This window comes from Myxocyprinus asiaticus, chromosome 26 (assembly GCF_019703515.2).
Source record: "Myxocyprinus asiaticus isolate MX2 ecotype Aquarium Trade chromosome 26, UBuf_Myxa_2, whole genome shotgun sequence".
In the NCBI taxonomy this organism is placed as follows: Eukaryota; Metazoa; Chordata; class Actinopteri; order Cypriniformes; family Catostomidae; genus Myxocyprinus; species Myxocyprinus asiaticus.
In genome coordinates this window covers 38613586-38636785 of record NC_059369.1, presented here as the reverse complement: position 1 = coordinate 38636785, position 23200 = coordinate 38613586, and the positions used below count along the sequence as shown (strand labels likewise).

General features: G+C 38.1%; 1 protein-coding gene across 3 annotated transcripts in view; it reads right to left on the bottom strand.

Annotated features, from left to right (window-relative positions):
- Nucleotides 1-23200, bottom strand: part of LOC127416607 (carbohydrate sulfotransferase 8-like) — a 242775-nt gene that overhangs the window by 186213 nt on the left and 33362 nt on the right. For 2 of the 3 annotated variants that reach the window (XM_051656036.1, XM_051656038.1), the window contains exon 2: nt 8338-8536. In XM_051656036.1, coding sequence (XP_051511996.1) covers nt 8338-8491 — 154 coding nt within the window. In that variant the 5' untranslated portion in view covers nt 8492-8536. Of the gene's footprint in view, nt 1-423; nt 471-8337; nt 8537-23200 lie in introns of all 3 variants that reach the window. The other variant, XM_051656037.1, reaches the window with a different exon arrangement.

Here is a 23200-nt window from a genome sequence, read left to right as displayed (position 1 = left end):
AGTGTTGTACGTACTCCAGTGGCCTGAGGAATCTAAAAATCCAAATCGCTTTCATTGACGAGGCTATTAGAACACGTCAAGCAGTTGTCACAGGATTTTTCTTGCATGGTCAGGACTTAATTGTGGAGCGTTTCAAATAAAGAAAGCAGCCTTTTGTCCAATTTGCAGCGTTTTATGTACAGATCAGAAGTAAACAGAGCGTCTCGGCGGATTACAAGGTTGTAGCCAAAGAAAGTCAATACAGTGTCACTGAATGATGATGAGAGAGAGTAAAACTGAGAGGCAGAACGAGAAACGGGCTTAACGAAACAAGGAGACTATTCTGTTCTGTATTCATATGAAACTTGAAATCTGTGGGAACGTTTGTTTGGCTGGACTTCAGATCTTCTTAAACATTTTAAAGAAACTTTCTCAAAAGCTCACCTGATTTTGAGAGACTGTTTATCCAAATTTCATTCTGATTTGGGCTTCTGCACAGCAAAAAAAACAAAAAAACAATTATTTTCTCAATCAGTATTTTTCTTCTTTTCTAAATATCATTAAAATGAGATAAATGTACTTGAGAAGCAAAACTGTGTAAAATAATAAGACTTGTTTCAGAGAATAGGGGAGACCGGGGCTGGTTGTCACACTTTTTATTCCAGTAAATATTTTACAAGGTAGGTTTATTTTGGAAAGTCAGTTTCAAGTCTTGACTACAAAAAGAATCTATTGAACATTTTCACCGTTCTTTTCCAGAAAAAAAAAATGCAGTTCCTTGAACACACGTTGACATTTTGTGACAAGATGCCCCAATGGCAGGGCAAATTGCCACACTATATGGGGCAAGCTGTCACTATGGAAACAATTAAACCAGTGGCATAGGTTTTGTGTGAACATGGGGTTGACGGGGGAACTATTCTTAAAAAATAACTTTGTCCACAAAGAAAAGAACACAATTAAACTTTTCTGTAAAAATCTGCATTCACATTTTAGTTAATCCTTGCTTTAACATATCTCAGTGTGTTTTGATTATGTTCGCTTGTTTACTGAAAAGCTATAACATAAATCTGATGATAGTAAAAATTACTTTTGAAAATTCACAAAAAATATTATCATTTAAGAGGGTTGAGCACTTGGTGTTTGAAACTAACATACAAAACTACTGCTAGAGAAAACACATATTTGTGCAACTAGACTTTCCTGCAAATCTTATTGTTACAGAGATATAGCCCTTGTGACAACTTCTCTGAGTGACAACTGGCCCCGATCTACCCTGTATCTTGAATTAAGTTTACTTTTCCCTTCCCTGTTTGACAAGTAGATTTTTCCTGTTTTAAGCATAAATCTAACTAAATTTTGTGCAGTTTTCAGTGAGTAACAATAAGGGTTTAACCATTACAAAAAGTACAAAAAAGTTTATAGCTGCAAGCAGCGATTAACAGGGTTCAAGCCTTTAATGTTGTTTAAGTGCATATGCCACAGAGATTAAGTATTAATTAGACAGCCTGTTAGTAACTAAAACAATGTTAAAGTGCCTACATATTGAGAAAAATCAGGGGAGGTAGCACACAGATAGGGTATTTTTTTACGCAATTCCATACATAATGTCTTAAATTTTGTGAAAATATCTCATTCTGTTCAAGAGTTATAACTGTTTCAGTAAAAGTGGCCACGCCAACTGCTTACATTTTGGTGTAATTTTGCGACGATTATTAATAATAATGGGACTCCAGAGAATCATTCTGCACTGGTTTGGTTCAGATCGGGTAAACGGCCTAGGACTAGTTCAAATAGCTGCTAAAAGTTGATTTTGTTGATGGCAGCCATGTTTTTTAAGGTATGCAACTGTTCTCATAGGCCTTGATGGCAACTTGAACACAGATACCGCTTGCAAATTTCGATTGGCCCAACGATTCCATATTTAGATCCATTTTGACATTTTTTACTATTATAGTGCCACCAAGAGGTAGAGACGCACAATTCTTAGAATGGCCTTGTACATATGTGTACCAAATTTTGTGACAATGTCTGATTCCGTTCAAGAGTTATAACCATTTTAGTTAAAGTGGCCACGCCATTTACGTACGTTTTGGCATACCGTTTGATGATGAATAAAATTTTCATTTTGGGACTCCAGAGAATCTTTCTGCACTGGTTTGGTTCCGATCGGGCAAATGGCCTAGGACTAGTTCGAAAAAGTAGTTTTTTAAAATAATCGTAAGTATTTATTGAACATTTTATTTCACCAATGGTACTTGAGGCAAAGTTGTTCAAAATGAGGAAATCTACAATATGGTATGAATAACGTGTTTCTGTGTGAAACACAGCGGTATATACAATTATTTACACGCATGTAAAATGTGATATGCGACTGTCCTCATAGATTGGACAAAGACACTGCATACAAAATTTCAAGTTGATCGGACCAACGGTTCCATAGTTAAAGCCATTTTTTGTTTTTTAATTATTATAGCACCACCAAGAGGTAGAGGCATTTGTGTGTCCTCTGTATGACCCCATACATACGTGTACCAAATTTGGTGATAATATCTCAATCCATTCAAAAGTTATAACCATTTTAGTAAAATGGACAAGCCCACTACGAATGTTTTGGTGTACCGTTTGATGATAAATCAAAATGTAAAAATTCCTTTCATAACTTTTCATACTGGGACTCTGCAGAATCTTTCTGCACTGGTTTGATTCCAACTGGGCAAACGGCCTAGGAAGAGTTAGTTTTGAATTTTTTTCAAACAATCCATAATAGTCAGAAAACAAAGGGGCAAAAACGGTTTGTCATGATGCAAGGAATCACAGGGAAAACAATTTTTTTTTTATATTCCTTAAGGTTCAAGAGTTATGGGCCAAAATGTGTATTTTTTTTTTTTTTTTTTGCACTATAGTTCCACCGATTTAATGCGTATGGCGATCCAGCCAGAGTACTACCATCCCTGAAAGTTTTACGTCTCTAGGCCTTACGGTTTGGTCTGCACGATCAGTTTTATGGCAGAAATAATAATAATAATAATAATAATAATAATAATAATAAAGTAATCTTAACAAATACAATAGAGTTTCAGCCCTTTGGGCTTGAACCCCTAAAAAGAAGAAAATCAGTACAATTACAATAGGGTACATGCAGCTTCGTTGCTTGGCCCCTAATAATAAAAATCCTCACAAAAACAATAAGGTTTCTAGCCCTTCGGGCTTGAACCCCTAAAACTAAAAATCCTAACAAGAACCATAGAGTTTCTAGCCCTTCGTGCTTGAACCTCTAATAATAATAATAAAAATCCTAACAAAAACAATAGGGTTTCTAGCCCTTCGGCTTGAATCCCTAAAAAAAAAAAAGGTTCAAACCAAAATTCATCACTCTAGTAGTTACTTATGTGTCTGTTCCTCACACAAAGCTACTGAATGACTTCAGAAGACTTGTATTAAAGCACACAAGTCATGTAGAACTACTTTTACTATACTTTTATGGTGCTTGTCACTTTGAGCTTGACAGTGTCAGTCACTATTCACTTTCTTTATCTAGAGCAACTTCTGCTGAACGTAATTTATTTTCCACAGACAAAAAAAAAAAAAATCATACTAGTTTGGAATGACATGAGGGTGAGTAACTGATGACAGATTACATTTTCGAGTGAACCATCCCTTTAATTATGTTCTTTAATTTTCCCATATTCCTCTAGAGATGCAGTTTATAATTTGCCACAATAACATTCATAATCCTATATCTCCCAGATCTATGGTTTTTTTGATGCCTCGTGTTATTCTTTTCCCCAGATGTTCGAAGGTCCACGGCAGCTCCTGTATAAAAGCAGTCTCATTGAGCACTGAAGTGTAGGTGATTCTGATTGGCTGTAGTTGATCTCCACACCTGGGTGGCACACAAGAGCCAGCACTCCTGATTAGTGGCATACGATCCGTCCCTCAAGAGCAGCTCTCTCGCTAACAGAGCTGTTAGAGGATGCGTTTGACCTCATGAGGCAGAGGAGGCTGTGTTTTGTCAAAACGTCTGTTCGCTGAGATGAATCTGAGAGCTTTAGGAATGAAGTTCAATAAAAGCAATTCACAAGAATGAAACATCTGTATGTATATGTGTATACTCTATATACAGTATGTGTGTATATATACTGTGTATATGTTTACACATACCATGTTTTTATATCATTGTGGGGACTCTTCATAGACTTCCATGCATTTTATGGATTTTATACAGATCTAACGATAATTTCTATCCCCTAACAATAACCCTAGCCCTAAACCTAACCCTCAGAGAAACCTTTCTGCATTTTTACATTTTCAAAAAAACATAGTTTACTATGTTTAATAAGCCATTTCCCTCATGGGGACCGCTGGCTGGTCCCCACAAGGTAGGTTTTCTCGGGTTTTATTATTCTTGTGGGGACCTATGGTCAAAAACAAGACAAAAATATCAGTTAGGAAATTATTTTTTGCTGTGTGACCCATTTCTATTTTAGCTTTCAACTGCACGAGCCAACCAAACAGAATCTGCCACGTAACATTATAGAGTTTAATCTCTAATAGAAGTGGTTTTAGGAAGGTGATGCTAAAGTCAGGCACCAAACTGCTAGAGTTCAGCCAGAATGCTTTTATGTAACCCCACAGTCTCTCCATTGGATGCCATTCACCAGCAGAAAGACTGCAGCCTTTCTGAGCTTCAGCTGAGAGCGCACGGCTTTACAATCCACTCAGCTCTTCAGGATAATCCTTTCCTTTCTTTTGCTTTCTTTTTTTCTTTATTGAAATTTGTTGAGTTTGAAAATAGTATCCAAGACTTTTTTTTCTGTTTGTGTCTATGAGGTAAATTAAATTAGGCTTTTAGGGAGCATTCATGCACACATAGGCATAGAAATGTTTAAAGGAAACTAATATGGGATGAATATAGTATCGAACCTATTCACAAATGCATAAACACTTATCGATCAATTCAATAAATGTCACACATACATCCACACACAAACGCCTTTTAACTTGTGTCTGTGAAATGTGCACCTATTTGTACAGAGACATATTTGTGAATGTTCCCTTTTGTATAAATGTAACAATTTGCAGGTCTAACCAAAGGAAGACGTTCCAAATTAAACCAAAAATGGCCTTGTGAAGCATTGAACATGCATTTGTGGATTAAGTGACACATGCATTCCTTAACATTTGTGTCTATTCTGTTTTATTTCTTTGAATTTTGAGACTTTTGTTTAGCTGTTTTTACCATGGCCGAACCACACACAAACAACTACCAATGAATAAGTCCTAAATTCATCCATAAGATGGGCACATCTTCTCACCAGTTTGGGAAACATTTACAAATACATGTTATTAGCCTTAAACAAATGTCTTTTTACTTGTGTCAGTGTAATTTAGTATTAAATGAATGTGCAGCTATTTGTACAAATAGAGACATATTTGTGAATATAAATGTTCCTTTTTGTTCAAATAAAATACAGTTTGTGTATGCAACCAAATGAAGATGTTCCAAATGAAACACAAAATGGTCTTGTGAAGTATCAAATGTGCATTTGTGGATCAAGTGACACACGTGCATTTATTGACGTCTTTTTGTGTGTTTTCTGTTCCATTCATTTGAATTTTGAGACTTCCTTTCCGCTGGTTTTGTCTTGCATGATCCACACGTAACTTTGTGTAATAAAAGCAGCTACAACTAGATGGCGGTCTCATTTTACAGATGTACCATCAGGCGGGTGTGGTTTATTCACAAGGTCACTCGGCATGCGCAGTTTACAAGCGCCACTTCAAACAAACAGCGTCTGAGATCAGCAGAAAGAATCAAAGGTACAACCAAGGATAATGTCCTGTCACATTGTAAAAGGTGAAAAAAGCCCATTTTAGAGTGTAAGCCCTGGTGACAATACATTTGTGTTACATGTCAGTAGCTTTCTAGCTAATAGGATTCCAACACCTGGCCTTTGTTCCAGGTCAGCGTTAGAGTCTGCTACTAAAATCTTATATAGCAACATTTCTACCAATTGACACTTTATTCCGTCGCCACAATATATATCGCCATTCTGCCCAGCTCTATTGGATACGACAACATTAAGAACTGTACTAATGCTTTGACTACACAAACAAATATTTCCCATTGTGTAGACAGGAATTTCAGTCTAGAAACTTAGTTAAGATTGAAGAATCTCATACTGAGAACCGATGAGCTACTGACATTGAGCATGCGTGTGATTAAGGGGCAAAATGTCTGTTTCAGCTGTATTTTGCTGAACAACAGAAAGTGTAACAAATAAAACATACTGGAAATATGTTTATGACTTGATTGTAATATCGTTTTATCAACGTATGAAGATGATCCAGTCTACAGCTCTCGAGTCAACAGTACACTGATCCCGGGACAGAAGCTCTCACGTCAACAGTACATTGAGTCGATCACAGCAGTTCGCGAGTCACCAGTACACTGATCAGAGGACAGCAGGTCTTGAGTCAACAGTACATTGAGTCGATACAGTAGTTTGTGAGTCACCAGTACATTGAATTGAGAATCGCCTCTTTCGGTTATAATACTGAGAACTGCTGATCAGTGAGCAGCTGATGAGCATGTGTGAACCAAGTACATGAATGAGGGGGCGAAACGTTTCAGTAAAAAGACATTTGTTTAAGGCTAATAACACGCATTTGTGAAGTTTTCCCAAATTGATGGATTCAAAGAATTCAAAAAAATTAAACAGAATAGACAAAAACATGTCAATGAATTAATGCGTGTCACTTGATCTACAAATGAACATTCAATGCTTCACAAGGCCATTTTGAGTTTAATTTGGAACATACACAAACTGTGTATTATTTTTACAAAAGGGAACGTTTTTATTCATAAATATGTCTCTATTTGTACAAATAGGTGCACATTCATTTAATTCGGAATTTCACAGACATAAGGCATTTAGATGTGGATAGTAAGATGCATATATGACATTTATCGAATTGATGGATAAGTGTTTGAATACTATATTCATCCCATAAAATAAAGTGTCCTTGTTTTTGGTTTTTGTTTTGTATTTTTCTTAGTAAATGTTTTAAATAATTTTGTATGATGTACCGGTAAATGAAGCGTTGCCCACTACATGGATTCTGAGTCATGCAGGTGATGTGCCTACTATGTAGGTGTTGTGCCTACTATGTGACTACCAAGTCCTATGCCTACTATCGAATCAGAATTAAACAAATCCTCTAAAGCGTCTATATCAAAAATAAGGAAAATTACAGTTAACTTACATATGCAGGACCTCATTCTGTAGATTCAAAACAAATTTGGTGGCACTATAAAAATAAACATAAACATGGGCTGCAGGTATGATTGACATGAAGTTTGTATGCAATGTCTTTGACTAAGGTGTCAAAGGACTAAGTGGGTATATGAAGGCAATCTCATATTAAAATGGCTACCATCAAGTGTACACTTTAGCACATATTTTATCCTGATCCACTGCAAACCTACAGTATGTGCCTGACAAACAACCCTGCCTCTGTGTATGTCAGTGCACATCATACCCATGGAAGTTCTATTCAAATATGAACAATTATTCTGTTGTTTGTGGTTTATTTTTGCATGTACATGCAGATATTAGTCATTGCATATGCAAAAACAGGTCACGCTTTCAACCATCACCAAAGCCTCTTACCATCACTGATCTCATGAAATAAACACTAAAAATAAAAGCGAACCACATATATTTGCTCCTGAACTCCTGATATAACAGACGTTATTCCATGCGAAGAAACCTCAAGTAAAAAAATAAAAAATAAATAAATAATCTTATTTCAACTATTAACTGTTCCAAGACACCAGGGGTGGGACATAAGGGTCTTGACAGCTGGTCCACCTAATCAAGGGGGTTGAAACCCAAGAATGTGATTTTCTAGGTGACAAAATAAGTCCAAGATGGCAGACAAAGCAAGCCAAATTTTGATTATGTTAAAAATAAATAATTTTCAGTAATGCAAAGTAGAGATAAAAACAGTACCAGTTCTAACATGTGATCTTAGAAGGCCGGCTATGTAAGCAGCAAGGCAGCTTAATAATTTAGGAGTAGACCCATTGTCACATAAAGGATAAGGAAAGTGGAACACTTCATAATCACAATTAAATTTGAGAAAATGCACAGATATAGAAGTTCCATAAACTCCAAGATCTAAACACTTGGGGAGAAACTTTAAAAAACTATAGGGGTCAGTAAACTTTCTAACCAACCTACCACGTGCTTGGAAAGTGAACGGCACGCATGACATTTCATGATCTTAATTAATTTCACATCAGAATGGTGGATGTTAATTCATTGTTTGGTGTTCAGGCTTTGAACTCACCTGGAGCCTGCTGTTGCATGATGTCGGCGATATCTTGCAGGTGTATGAAGAGAACAACTCCCCCTACTGCAAAAAGCAGCACAAACCAGAACGAGCATGGCAATGTACGAACTGACGCCCCGAACCTCCGCCGTCCACAAAGAATGTCCAGCATCTTACGATCTAAAAAGAACTTCGCTGCTCTGTACAAAAGACACACCTGTAGTAAGAAAGATATAAAAAACAAAAAGTTTTACATTTTAGTCAAGGGATCATATCATGAAAAATAGCTTGCTGAATTGCTGAAGAGTTCTAAGGGTTAAAGAGAGGGTGAAAATTTTATTGAAAAACAAAAAAAATGCACATTGGTTCACATCATTTATATGTATAAATTTTTCCATTTGGAAAGACTAAATATTAAATGAAACAAATGGCAATAAAATGCAAAGTAATCTCTTCAGTAATCAAAATACTTTTTGAATGTAACTGTATTCTAATTATCAATGGTTTTAACTGTAACTGTAGTGGAATACAGTTCTCCTTCTGTCACTCACTTGCAGTTGTGTCGATGTAGTGACACTAGGGGTCACTCTTGAGAGCCCCAAACACCTCAGATCTTTGAGAAAAGGCCAATGAGAATTGGCGAGTAGAATTTGCATGCCACTCCCCCGGACATACGGGTATAATAGGAGCTGGCTCGCAACCACTCATTCAGATTTTTTCTTCGGAGCCGAGCGGTTGTACTATCAGCGAGCTGAATACTACTGCTGTTCCATTCACCTCTTAAGAAGCGCATGCTGTTGGATATATGGCGCATTTCCAGCGGCTTTCTCTCCTTCTGCATGACGAGTGCAGATTTCACCCCTGGGAGCTTCGACAGCGCTAAAAGTGTGTATATTCCTGCTAAAGAGTATATATTTCTCTATTAGAGCACACACATTAACGTTGAACGTCTTTTTAAAGACCCATTTTCATAAAGATGCCTTTCCATCTTTGTGTGATTCCTGGATGCAGTCGCTATCTCTCCGCTGCCTCACGTGTCTAGGTAGTGATCACACTGAGGCAGCGTTCATGGATGGCTCATGTTCTCATTGCGAGAATATGACCATGGCAACATTGCGGTCGCGGCTTTCTTTCTTCCGGGTAAAACCACTCTAGCCACCCCCCGTGCCTCGCCTTTTACCTTCGGGTACGAGGCCAGCCTGGCTGGCGCTGGAGGCAATTTGGGGGCTTCAATGGGTGTGGCTCCACCGGGTAAATCCCCGCAGACCTCCCATTCCCCAGCACGCTCGTTTGCCCCCGGCGAGTTCCGAGAGGAAACCAGCTTGCCCCAGGGCCAGCTTAGTGTCCCTTTTGGAGCTCCGGAGTGGGATGAGTGCTCGATCGCTGCATCGGAGAGTGTACTGGTGATGCACCCCCCTCCCACACCCCGGTCCCTTTCTTCCCGGAAGTGCACGACGAGCTGACGAGGTCATGGAGGGCACCTTTTTCTGCCCGAAACCGACCTCCCAGCTTGTCCTCTCTCACTACCCTCGGGTATACGGAGGTCCCTCAGGCGGCCCACGGGTATACGGAGGTCCCTCAGGTGGATAAGGCGGTTGCGGTGCACCTGCGCCCACAAAGCGCAGCCACCTGGCGGGATCGCCCGGCACTCCCTTCCAAGGCCTGTAGGACGATGTCGTCTCTGATGGCCAAAGCCTACAGCGCCGCTGGTCAGGCCGCCTCTGCCCTGCATGCCAAGGCCCTCCTGCAAGTACATCAGGCCAAGGTACTAAAGGAACTGCACATGGGTAGTCCTGATCCCGATGTGATGCAGGAGCTGCGCTTGGCAACCGACCTCGCCCTCCAGGCGACGAAGGTCATGGTGCGAGCACTCAGGCAGGCGATGTCCACCCTCATGGTCCACCCAATATGAGATTTTACAATCTCCGGGTTGAGCCGGTTTCGTCCCTTGTTCTGTCAGGTACGAACAGGTAAGTTCGGGAATATGGACAGCTGGCCTTTCCCCTCCAAAGAGGCGAAGATGTGCACTTCTTTTCCCATGCAAGTTCACGAACCCGTGAACCCTGGATGTCCTTCCTCCCTAGCCCTGTGACTCGCGAATTCAGTGGAGGAATTCACAGCCGGACCCAGTACGTGTGCTAATATGCCCTTACTGAGGTAGGTGCTCCACAGGTGCCGGTTACTCCGGTAACCCCTGTGATGTATTTTCCGCTGTACGGTCTCCCTGTCGGCAGACCTGCGTCTCCCTTTGACAGAGCCCTCTCTGTCCCGATCACCATGTTTGTAGAGCTCCACCCATTTCAGGCAGGACCTACCACCGTGCCTCTTCCATGTGTGGCTCTGAGCCCACATGACGTACTTGCCACGTGTTACCTCCCCTCCGGGCAGGATGTGGTCTCCGTGGGGTCTTTTCCCCCTGAAAGAATAGGATAGGAAAAGAACACCTACCGCGGTGCATATATTGAGCGTTAAAATGGCCCCAGCCAAATAACTGAATACTCTGTGGCGCGGCCTGCTTCCATACTAGATACATCTCTTCCCCCCCCCCCCAGGGATGTGGGGAACTACACAACGTTTTTTGGGGCATTGGGGGAGTCTACGTGCAGACCGGTGCACCTGCTACTACGCACACAGCAGCTTGCTTGCACCTGCACTGGCAGTCCACGTAACACGGTTCAGCTAGTTGTGGTGTTTCGCATAGGGACCCTTAGTGTCACTACATCGACACAACATCGAGTGAGTGACAGAAGGGGAACGTCTCGGTTACTGTCGTAACCTCTATTCCCTGATGGAGGGAACGAGACGTTGTGTCCCCCTGCCACAATGCTGTAAATGGCCGGGACCCTGTCTCGGCTCCTCAGCACAAAACCTGAAAGAGTGGTTGTGAGCCAGCTCCTTTTATACCCATATGTCCGGGGGAGTGGCATGAAAATTCCACTCGCCAATTCTCATTGGCCTTTTCTCAAAGATCTGAGGTGTTCAGTGCTCTCAAGTGCGACCCCTAGTGTCACTACATCAACACAACATCTCGTTCCCTCCATCAGGGAACGGAGGTTACGACAATAACTGAGATGTTACTTATATTTTGTATTTTAAATACGTATTCCAGTTACATGTATTCCATTACTCCCCAACCCTGTTTATATGCTATTATGAAATATTTGTTGGAGTGAAAAAATTATATAACCATTAAAATTGATTCATAAACATTTGAATATTACACTATTCACTTGAAAATAAATTTGTATTCAACTTATAAACAAAATAATCAATACGGATGTTAAAAACAGCATTCATTTCCTTCATGTCTTTCTCTTTGGGTTAAGAAGGAATTGTATTTTGCTGTCATCATGTGCATAATTATATCAGCTTTTCAGAGAGTATTAATATTCTGGACCAGAACAAGACTCATTAGTGTGTGAGTCTCATTAGAGAACCTGTCACAGCGTGAGACACAGTTTACCACGGTAACAAGATGACACGAACACAGGAGAAACAATCAGAATGGAAACCTACTACAATGAAGAACTAAAGAGAGAGAGAGAAATTTAACTCACTAAATGCGTTTGAATACACTGCCAAAAATCCTAAAAAATAGCATTTTAGTGTTAAAGTGTTATAAAGGCATATTTACTGTATATATAGATTCAGCATATTCTGTTATACTCTTACTTTAAAGGGTATATATTCGATTTATTTCTATTGTGAGCAAATGCTATAATAATAATAATAATAATAAATATATATATATATATATATATATATATACATTTAAGAATAAGTGCAAGTTTTCAGACCTTTCTTGTAAAGAATGGTGTTAACAATGCTGAGGTAGCATTCTGACATTCTGATAAAATGTACAGTATACCATGATTGCACTGTAAATTGCTCTGGATTAAAGCAATTTCCAAATGTATCATTGTAAATTAATGGGTCCGAAATTGGAAGATTTGCTTACTGCACAAAATTCTTTCTCATTTTCTCATATCCAAGCTGCTCAGTTTTTTCCACAACTGGTTTCAAGATGTCTGTTATGTTGAAATGTGTAAACCTGAGTGATTGTATTTTGTCTTTTTGTTTTGTTTTTTTAATGGCAGATACCTCACTAAAAGTAATTTATTTATATTTTCTCTTGTAATTGTTTGGAGTGTATGTATCAATTTTAAACTAGTTAATTAACCTTGTACAGATCTGCTCTCTTCCATATAGCAAATATATGAGCAAGTACAAATTCTTGGTTTAATATGTAAATGAGACTAGATAATACAAACAGATGCAGTAGTTGGAGGATGTTGCCATAGTGATTTGATGTTGCCAGGGTGTCTACAGTTGACATATAACAGACCTAAATTGTCTAAATATGTACATACATTTTGCACCACCCACATATGACAGTGCTTAAGATAACATTTATAATGAAAAACTTTCAAAACTAAACTTTCACTCACTTAAAAGGCTTTCAGTTATGAGAAGTGACATCATGCATTGCATTATGTTAGAAAAAAACTTTTTAGATTTGCATACTTATTCTGGGGACTTTGAAGCTAAAATAGTTTCCTGTTGTGTGAGTCAGTGAAGCATGCATTGAAAGAGTTTGTATAGGGATGACAGTCGCAGCATCACTGCTGTGGTGTGTATTGGGCCTGTCTGCAGTTTTCGGGGGGGGGGGGGGTGTTCACACTTTCTCTGACAAATTACAGTCTTCACATTCAAAATAATTGCAGCACTGTACGTAATGATTTTAATTAGAGTTTAATTAAATTGAGAGCAGGTTTTCCTACACAGTTGTATTAAATCATGTCGGTTGTTATCAATGGAAATTCACTGTGTGTGTGTGTGTGTGTGTGTGTGTGTGTGTGTGTGTGTGTGTGTGTGTGCACGCGCGTGCCTTCAGCTTCCAACTGCTTTCCTTCACCTTCATTTAAGTATCCATCTGTAATGTGCTCTCATAAAACATTTTCGACATAATGTTGCATTTTTCTAAATGTTGTGCTTCACTAGGAGAGAAAGGTAGGGAATTAATAAGAAAAGCTTAAAATGTAGTTTGCTCTTGTGTTATTGGCTCTGTTCCAAAATCTAGTGAGCTGCATTATAAATTGTGCTCTGACACATTTTGAAAAACCATGACACATGAAAGCTAGAAGCTTCTGTTCACGTAGTTGCCTAGAGTGTGTTTTAGGCCTAATAATGCTGCCTTGTAAGCTTCTTTTGACAAAGTCAGCACATGTATCTTAAGAAGCAATCCTAGAGTGCATTGTGACAACCTCAGTGAAACAAATCTATCAAATATGGCTGACAAAGTCGAGATAAAAAAATGATAAATGTACTCATTCTTACATTTAATTCAATACTTAGTATTGACAAGTATTGACAAATATTATTGTATTGATATGTTTGCTATGTATTTTCATCCTAATATTCTGTTGTCAGACAGAGCAACATGCTAATGTCAAACTCTATTGAAATATATTTTAAGTTGAATCTCTTTTGTGCATCGTGTGAGGAGTGCTATTTGTTTGAGTTACTGCCTAAGTAGAGAGTTCCAAATCAGTCATTTATGATGTTCCATTTCAGTTAGGATGCTGCCTTAGAGTGTAGCTGCATATTTAGACAGTAGACAGTAAAGCAGCTCAGTGTGTTTTAAAACATAGCTGTGGTTTTTGTTCCATCAACGCTGTTCTTTCTCCTACACTTTTTTCTTTCAGTCTGAAACCAACTCGCAGCTCGACAGGTGCTGCGTTGTTCAACAAATCACTTCTGTTTACTGCACACAGCTAACAAGTCACGCAAATACTCACCGTCAGCACACACACACGCACAAACAGTACAGTCGTTGATGGATTCAAGCAGCGTTTGAGACCGTTTCCGTGAGAACTGTCACAGCTGTTGTAAACGTTAATTTAGTGGTTCTGCCTGAAAACAATCTGCCTGTTGTTCCTCACTAGACCTTGTGTTTTATGGCCATTTCTGCTACAATCCTCTGATTTACAGTGTTAAATAAATACGCACCTGCCCTGTGACGAAATACAACATCTTGCATCAACGCAGCTTAAGATGACAAACGGGAGATACGTTGAAAGGCCGATTCTGCCCTAAGCCAAGGCAACCTCCTAAAACTGACAAAAAAATATACAGGTAAGGGCCTTCCTGCACTCCTTACATTCTTTCCATTCTGATTTTATTTATAGACAACACAACATCTCCCCCTCCTCCAATGCACACAAACAATTTCAACAACAAGCGAATCAATAAGCTTTGTTTGGTTAATTATACTCTGCACAGGTCAGAGCTTTAGACTGGCAGATCAATGTCGCCAACCAGTTCAGATTTGCATTGTTTGGTGTCAGACAAGCACAGAGATCAGTTAAACAGTTCACAAAGCTGCTTTAAATAGTGTTGATTTCGTAAAACTGGAGAAACTGAAACTATTTACTGTAACGATATTATTTGTCAAACATCCTGAAGACCAAAGATAGTAAAAATCGAATTTTCTATGTACTGAAAAACTATATTACAAGGAAGATACACTAAAATGTATTAAAAAGTAACTAAACATGAAAGGCTCTTTAATTAGAGAAACTAGAATGTTATATTTTCTGAGAACAAAATTACTATTCACCACGATGCTAGGATGTTGTGGGTGGCTGCTAGGCTGTTGCATGGGGAAAAAAAGTGTCTCAATATTCTTACCTTAGATATGGCCTTCAATGTAATTCAGTGGTATTTTTTCATCTGCCAGGCAAAAATCACCCACTTGCTTGGTAATACACAACAAGCACAACTCTCCTCAACAAGTCACGATGAGGTATCATTCATGTCTGTAGCACAAACGGTACAGGATGAGTTATACACTGAACTTTAATGCTTATGGTTGGGGGGTTGTTTAAAGGCAGAGGCTTTCAAATACCGCTAGATATTAAACTAAGTCTAAATAGTAACAAAAAGCATCTTCTTTGCACTAAGTGCAAAAAGAGTTAAATGCTATTTTCACCCCTGTTCAAATAGTGTCAGAAACTGTTTGCACTCCTAATTAAATGTGTTTATTGTGTTTATTTAGAGTTCCACAGACACCCTACACCAACCCCTAACCCTAAACCTAACCCTAACCTTACCTTACAAAAATTAACCATAATTTTATGTTCCTACAAATGTTTTACGACAGTAACCATAGTATCGCCACTATATTTTGTAATTAAATCGTTTCCATCCAACTATTTTTATACGCATTTTGAAATTGTGCATAAGAAATCCTGAATGGAAATGCTTGATATGCGACTAACTTTCTAAATTCGTTTAAAATTTAATGCACTAGGAGGAGGTGGATTTTCTAGTGTTTCTCATTTGTTAAAATGCGCAATAAGGTGATGGAAACTGTTTATTTGCAAAACGATGACGTGTTTTGACCATTTGTGTATGTGTTATGAGCATGAGTAGCTTGATGTGACTGGCCCAACGAAAGGTCCGACCTTGGCACACAATTTTTTGGACATAGCCTTTGTCATTCGGAAGTGTTTAACCCACAGCTGCTCGTCAAAGTGGGACCTCACAATCCACCAGGACAGTTTTGAGAGCGGGCGCTCCCAGATATGCGGAGAATAGCAGCACGTGGGCATCACAGCCATTTCAGCTGCCATTATATCAGATATTACTCTTATTCTGTGGTCATTATGCTTGCCTTATCAAACACCTCTAATAAAGAATAGAGGATGCAATTGATAAAGTAATTAAACATCCGTCAGAATGCCACATATGAATATGTTCAATATGCAGCAGGTGTGAACGATTCTTATATACTGTTTAATTAATAGAGCAATCACTCCAGCTGACATTCCTGTACTTCACTTTATTACAAGACACCCAACACCTTTGTGTCCGGTCACAGGCTTACAGAGGAGTCCTGCGAGTCCTTGACCTGTGTAATACAGCGTCTCTTATGCATTCGATCTTTGCATTTTGCTGATGGAAGCAGTCTACAAAAGCAGGTCTTCTACATATAGATGTGTGCCACAGGCAGACTGCAGTATTAATGCAGCAATATACAAACACTTTGGGCAACAGTCACAGTTCATTAACCGAAGGCTGACTAACACAAATGACTATTACAAGTGCTTTGTTTTTTAAAAAAAACCTTTTCAGTAGTTAGTGGGAGCTCCTAAGGCAAGCATCAATATTATTAATGCTCATATTAACAATGGGGTTAATGATTTAACAAACCTATAACCCCAAGTATTAAAATGTAGTGTGTAACTTGTCCTGCAACATTTGTGCTATAGACATGAATAAAATCAATTAGAGTACAGCCTGAGTGCCAATGAATCAAGTAAGAAGTTTAAAAAAAAAAAATGTGAAAGAGGAGCATTTTCAATTTGGTAAGCCATTGTGAGTGACCCAGATACAACGGCTCCCTGCATTTCCTCTGGGATTGGTGCTACAACAAAATCCATTCGTAACTGACCAGCAGCCCTTACTGGTCCATGAAGCCATATTTATTTTGTTTATTAACTGCAATACTACTTGGGAGTGTCTAAAACCCACATGAAGCCAAACTTTGAACAAAACAATTAATTGTCCAGCTGCAATAGTTTTCTCACTTTGGAGCCAGCATGAAACTGAAATCAAAATTAAAATTGATGAAAATTTTTTGCTGTCACAAATTCACAAATTCAAGTGATGGAAGAGAAACTGACCATCTGTGAGAGATTAGCAGATGCTGTATCTTTATATATCTTTTATATATCTATATTTATCTTTATACGCAGAAATCCCAGTTTAATGTAATTAAAAAGAGCACATCTGTTAAGTTTCTAACATAACTTTGGAAAAATCCATTTTAGAATGTTGAAGATATTTTGAGAAATCGAAATGAAGATTTGTTTTTTGCAAACTGCAAATATTGAGTTGCATGTGTTTTTGTGTTGCTGTATAAAATCGTGTATATCTCTGTCCACGCTTTATATTGTCTATATTCATGAGCTCATATATTCTAGATCTTTTGCAATAATCCAGCAAAATATGGACAAGTTAGACATGGGCAAATATGCTTTACGATGAACACTAACACATTAATATGTTAAAAAAAAAGAATAACACAATAACACCATTTGAAAAAGATACTTATAAAGAGTTTCTGGGCAACATAGTTGCTGTTTTAAAGATGTAAAGTTTGTGTTTGTGCTGTCTTGGGCACAAGAAATCTGTAAAAAAATAATCAAAGCTCCAGTTTTGAATGATCCTTGAATCAGAGGTATAAATCGAATCTTTGGAATGGACATTTTGAACTGATTTGTGGAAAATAATCAAAAACTTTCCTAATGTAGCATTTTTGCAACCAAAGTTTAAATCAGATCAAATATTAAATGTCCTACATCTCACTAACTAGAAAGTCGTGGCCAAATAAAAAGTGCATCATAGCGAATTTGGACATTTTGATGTGCATTTGTTGACCTATACCGCCTTCCTGATGGAAATATTCCAAATTAAGGGTAAAGTGATTGTGTAGAGTGACCACCTCATTCACTATTTACCTCCCTAATTTGGTATTTTTAAATAATATTAAAAATACAATGCGACTATTCCATATGTATTGCCTTATTTTATTTTATATTGATAGTGAAGGGGATGTTTCTTTTTTCTTTTCTTTTTTTCTTTTTCTTTTTTATCTTTTGAATATTTTGGAAAGTTGTGAGATAAATAAATATGTAAATACTTCTCAAAGTTTGTGTTTTTGCATTTCTTTCGACAAATGGAAAGCAAGTGAAGATAAACTTTCATTTTATAGCTTTATGCATCACCTGCTAGCAGTGTTCCCTTGAGAAACAAGTTGGAAAGAAAAGCTTTAAACACCATTAGATGGGTTATCTGTCTGTTAAAAGGTGCTTAAACTTCTTTTGGATTAGTTATTTCTAATCACTAACAGGAATTCTCAGGGTCAGTTAGTGCAGGCAGGATTCTGGTCCTTAGAGTTCCGATATCAGTGGAACATTTGTGTGGATTATAATGCTCAAAACTCACCCACTGGAAAACATCAACATATTTAATTAATGCTGCTTGCCTGTAGCACCTCACTACTAATAGTTCTCATACTAAAAGTCAGTGATTTGAACAAGCTTCAAATTATTAAACTTAGAAGAAGTGTGCTATTACTTTTTCTACACAATTAGACTTACTGTATTTTTGCCTGCCGACTGATAATGCGGGAAAAACATCCCATAGACTTACATTGAAGGAGAGACTCTAGAGGAGACTAGAATAACAGAGACTTGGATGTGGGTTATTTTGAATTTTTCATTGTGTAGAAAATTAAAAAATCCAGATGACTGTTGAAAACCAATTATTTTTTCCTTTACAAAATATGTTTGTTTCACATCAAAACACTAAAACAAAGAATGCTGGCGCAGCATACAGTATTATTAAATTGGCACGCTTTTGCTAAAGGGCCAATCAAAAATGAGCAAGAACATTTTAAAGGAACAGAATGATAATCAACAAAATAATATCTGACGGTTGCAACAGAAACTGAAGAGGATTTAATTAGATCAGTAATGCAGTAATTTCCATTCCAACTGCACTGCATTCGGTATGTGAAACATTGCTTGAAGTTCAAAACCAGTCTTCCCAAAACTGCTGCAAGACATGAAACCAAATGAATTATTAATTACTGAATCAGTGATTCAAACCGAACCAAACCGAGACGATATTACCTCTGTAATGACAAAATCCACCTGTCCTGGTCCTCCTAAACAAATTTACACCAATCAAATTGTACATTTTCATATAAATTACCATCCATCTGTCGAGGGTCTATCTCGCCTGTTGGGTTCTTTCAAATAGATTGTAAAAGTTGGCAGCATGTCCACATTTCCAGTTTGTTATAATTAGGCCCCATAAATCTGGTGGTGCTTGTGGCATCCGCTCAGAGCTGGCATGTCCAAGAGGGGATTTCTAAATTACAATCCACTGGCCTGGTGCCAATCTCATCAGTCAATATGGCCCCACTCTGCCCGCGCCAACCATCACAACAAAGCTCTCTTACAGCATTCAAACAGCCTTTACTGTGATCACCCTGAGGGGTAACAAAGAGAGACATCCAGATCCTTGTCTTTAAGAGGACTCAATGTGATCCTGAATTCTAATGCAAGTGCATGAAAGATTTATTTGAAAAACTGCAGATAACTGGCTTCTGTCCTCGCAGTGTAGGCATTAATTAACACCTTTAATTAAATTAAAATTAATTCAGAGTCAAGACTCTCGTAACAATCACGTGCCCTCTCAGCTTTCTTGGCACAAACTGAAAATCTTAAACAAAATAATGTTTACATTTATTAAGATGTCCATAAATTCAAAATGAAATCAAAATCGACCATATTTACTTTCACAATATGCCATTTTTTTTTTTTTTAGTATTAGGGCTGTGCCAATACAATCATACTATATATCAGTATTACGCGATTCTTTGTTTTACGACATTGCCTCTATACATTTGATACTTGTATCAATGCTTTTTATATAATTTGCAAACTCTTAAAACAATTTCTGTGAGATAAGTGAAACAAAAGATGAAAGTCAAACTAATCAATTAATTATGATCAATAAAGGTATTGTGATGTTATGTTTTATTACATTGTAATAAGTTGATTGGCAGTGTGCAATGATTTGTAGAACACATACTGTATTTGTTCTGGTTCAGAGGAGCAGCAACATTGATGTTTGTACTAAATCGATATTTGCACTTGAAAACTGACCTAATGAGGTCATTAATTTGTGTGAATTCTGAGTCATGTTTGTTCTGGAAAAAATGTTCCACTGACAAACAAAAGTTACATTAACCCAAAACCAAGGACTTTTCTCTGCGTGTGCCATTAACTGGTTTTGCTTTAGTACTATATTACAATGACCTGAGCTCTGCCAGAATGTAGTCTGAGGTTTGACAAACCTTCATCCTAAACAACATAGTTTTAAGACATTCAAATCTATAAAAGCATTTATAAAACATGAAGTGTAATTATTTAACATCACTATTCATTAGTGGTGTTTGCTGCTAAGGCAAGCATATCTATTGCTCGTAGGGAAATTGATTTGAATAAACCCCAAACCCTAAGTAATGTTTACAGTTTCGAAAAAAATCACATAGACTTACACTGAAGCTGGAACCCAAGCCATATCTAGAAACCAGCATATCATAGAGATTTACATTAAACGTGCTCTGGCAACCATACACAAAATCCCTAGCCTTGTAATGACAACACAGAAAATGTAAAAAATTAGGTTTAGCCTGTAAAGATCTTATTAAAGTCTTTAAGATGAAGAATGTTGCAATATGCGTCTGTTTTGTCTTTTTATGTGATCTCCATTTAAATCATACAGTAAAGTAATCATCTATACTACATTTGTATCCTTGACAACTCACAGTAAGATCACAAAAGCAGTTTAGAAGTGCATAAATCATTTTGGTACAAACCAGTTGAAAAGAAAAATTACAAATGACAAATCTCTTTATTATCTCAATTGGTTTTCCTAGACAGCATTAAGATTAAATGGAGAGAAAATGTTGACATTTCTTTTCCCCCTATGAAAAATATCCCCAGTAATCTCATCATTTTGAGTTTCAGAAGAGATCTCAAAAGTTTCTCTCAGATTTGCGAAGTAGACTCAATCAAAAGTCAGACCATTTCACATCTAATTCTTCCAAGATCAAATGATCTGACCTATGCTATCCACATTAATTTGATAGCTTTTTGCTGTATGTAAACAATTGTCTCATTTGTGTCTATTTGTATTTCTCCCATGGAATGAGTCACCTGATTAATAAAAGAGCAACCACTGAGCAATAACATTTTCCTCTTTGAAGTGTAATTTAAATGCATTATGAGAAATCTTTCATTGCCTTTCAGTATTATGCATAAAACCCCTTTCCACCCTTAACGGCAGACCTTTTAAATCGGTGTGATAGAACCTCTGTATGACTGTAAATTATGACAGTAATGGATTGCTCTGGTCTTAAAAGCCCTCCTGAGAAGATGACAGCTGTTGTGGAGGTCCATTTGCCGTTCTGTTCTGCTAACCTGTACGTAGGGTGTAATGAAAAGCAGTTTATCCAGGAGTGAAGTTGAAACTGTGGTGTTGATGGGGTGTGTACAGCAAATTTACACAGGGGCAGAAATGAGAAAGTGAAGTTGTGCTGGGAAGAGCTATGTTACCCCTGCTGATGCTGACCAGTGCAAAACATAACCCATGTATGTACACATAAAACATCCACAGTACCAGTTTGGACACACATGACTGAATGTATATTTCACTTATTCTTAGAGTCAATATTAAATTGTCAGTTATATGCAGAGAACCCATGTGTAGACAGTCATGAGCTCAAAATCCTTTATTATCAGGGAAAAACCTAAACTAAACAAAACAACTGGGTGTAAAAAAAAAAAAAAAAAAAAAAAAAAAAAGGGCAAAAGCCAATATCAAAAATCAATCAAATCACTTTTATTGTCACACAACCATATACACAAGTGCAAAAGTGGGTGAAAGTCTTGGGTGCAGTTCCGAGCAACAAAGCAGTCATGACAGTGATGAGACAGTACCAATTTACAATAAACAGATTTACACATCACAATTTACATATCTAATATACACATAATTACACACAACACAATATACAAATAATAATATACAATGTACAGTATACAATACACACAATATATAATACACATACACACAATATAAAATACACTTTATACAATAATTAATAGTATATATAAAATATACAGAAGTTTTGTACTGTATTGTACAGTATCGACATTCAGGCTGTCGGTTGATAGTCAGTTGCCAGTGTGTTGTTAAGAGAGAATATAATTCATGACAGTCCAGTGTGAGATAATAAGATTAATAAAGTGCAGTGCTGATGTATATTGATTGTGAGAGATCAAGAGTTCAGAAGTCTGATTGCTTGCGGGAAGAAGCTGTCATGAAGTCGGCTGGTGCGGGTCCTGATGCTGCGATACCGCCTGCCTGATGGTAGCAGTGAGAGCAGACCATGGCTTGGGTGGCTGGAGTCTCTGATGATCCTCCGAGCTTTTTTCACACACCGCCTGGTATATATGTCCTGGAGGGAGGGAAGCTCACCTCCAGTGATGTGTCTGGTAGTTCGCACCACCCTTTGCAGGGCTTTGCGGTTGTGGGTGGTGCTATTGCCGTACCAGGCAGTGATGCAGCCAGTCAGGATGCTTTCTACAGTGCTGGTGTAGAACCGTGTGAGGATGTGGTGGTTCATTCCAAACTTCCTCAGCTGTCTCAGGAAGAAGAGGCGCTGATGAGCCTTCTTCACAACAGCCTCAGTGTGGATGGACCATGTGAGTTCCTCAGTGATGTGGACACCCAGGAACTTGAAGCTGCTGACTCTCTCCAATGGTGCTCCATTGATGGTGATGGGACTGTGTTCTCTGTCTTTTCTCCTGAAGTCCACCACAAGCTCCTTTGTCTTGCTGACGTTGAGGGAGAGGTTGTTCTCCTGACACCAGCGTGTCAGAGTGTGCACCTCCTCTCTGTAGGCCATTTCATCATTGTCAGTGATCAGACCTACCACCGTCGTATCATCAACAAACTTAATGATGGCATTATAGCTATGTGTTACCACACAGTCATGTATGTACAGGGAATACAGGAGTGGGTATTGAGGGTCAGTGATGAGGAGATGTTGCTGCCCATTCTAACAATAAAGCAGACCGACAGGAAATACAAAGGACCAAAAGGACCAAAAGGACCAATAGTAATCAGGGCCCTGTACCCTGAAGCTAGTTGAACAAACTCGGGGTTACAGGATTAATTAAGTTGACAAAATCAAACCAATCAGGCTTAATTGGCTGCTCATCAACTTTATCTGTCA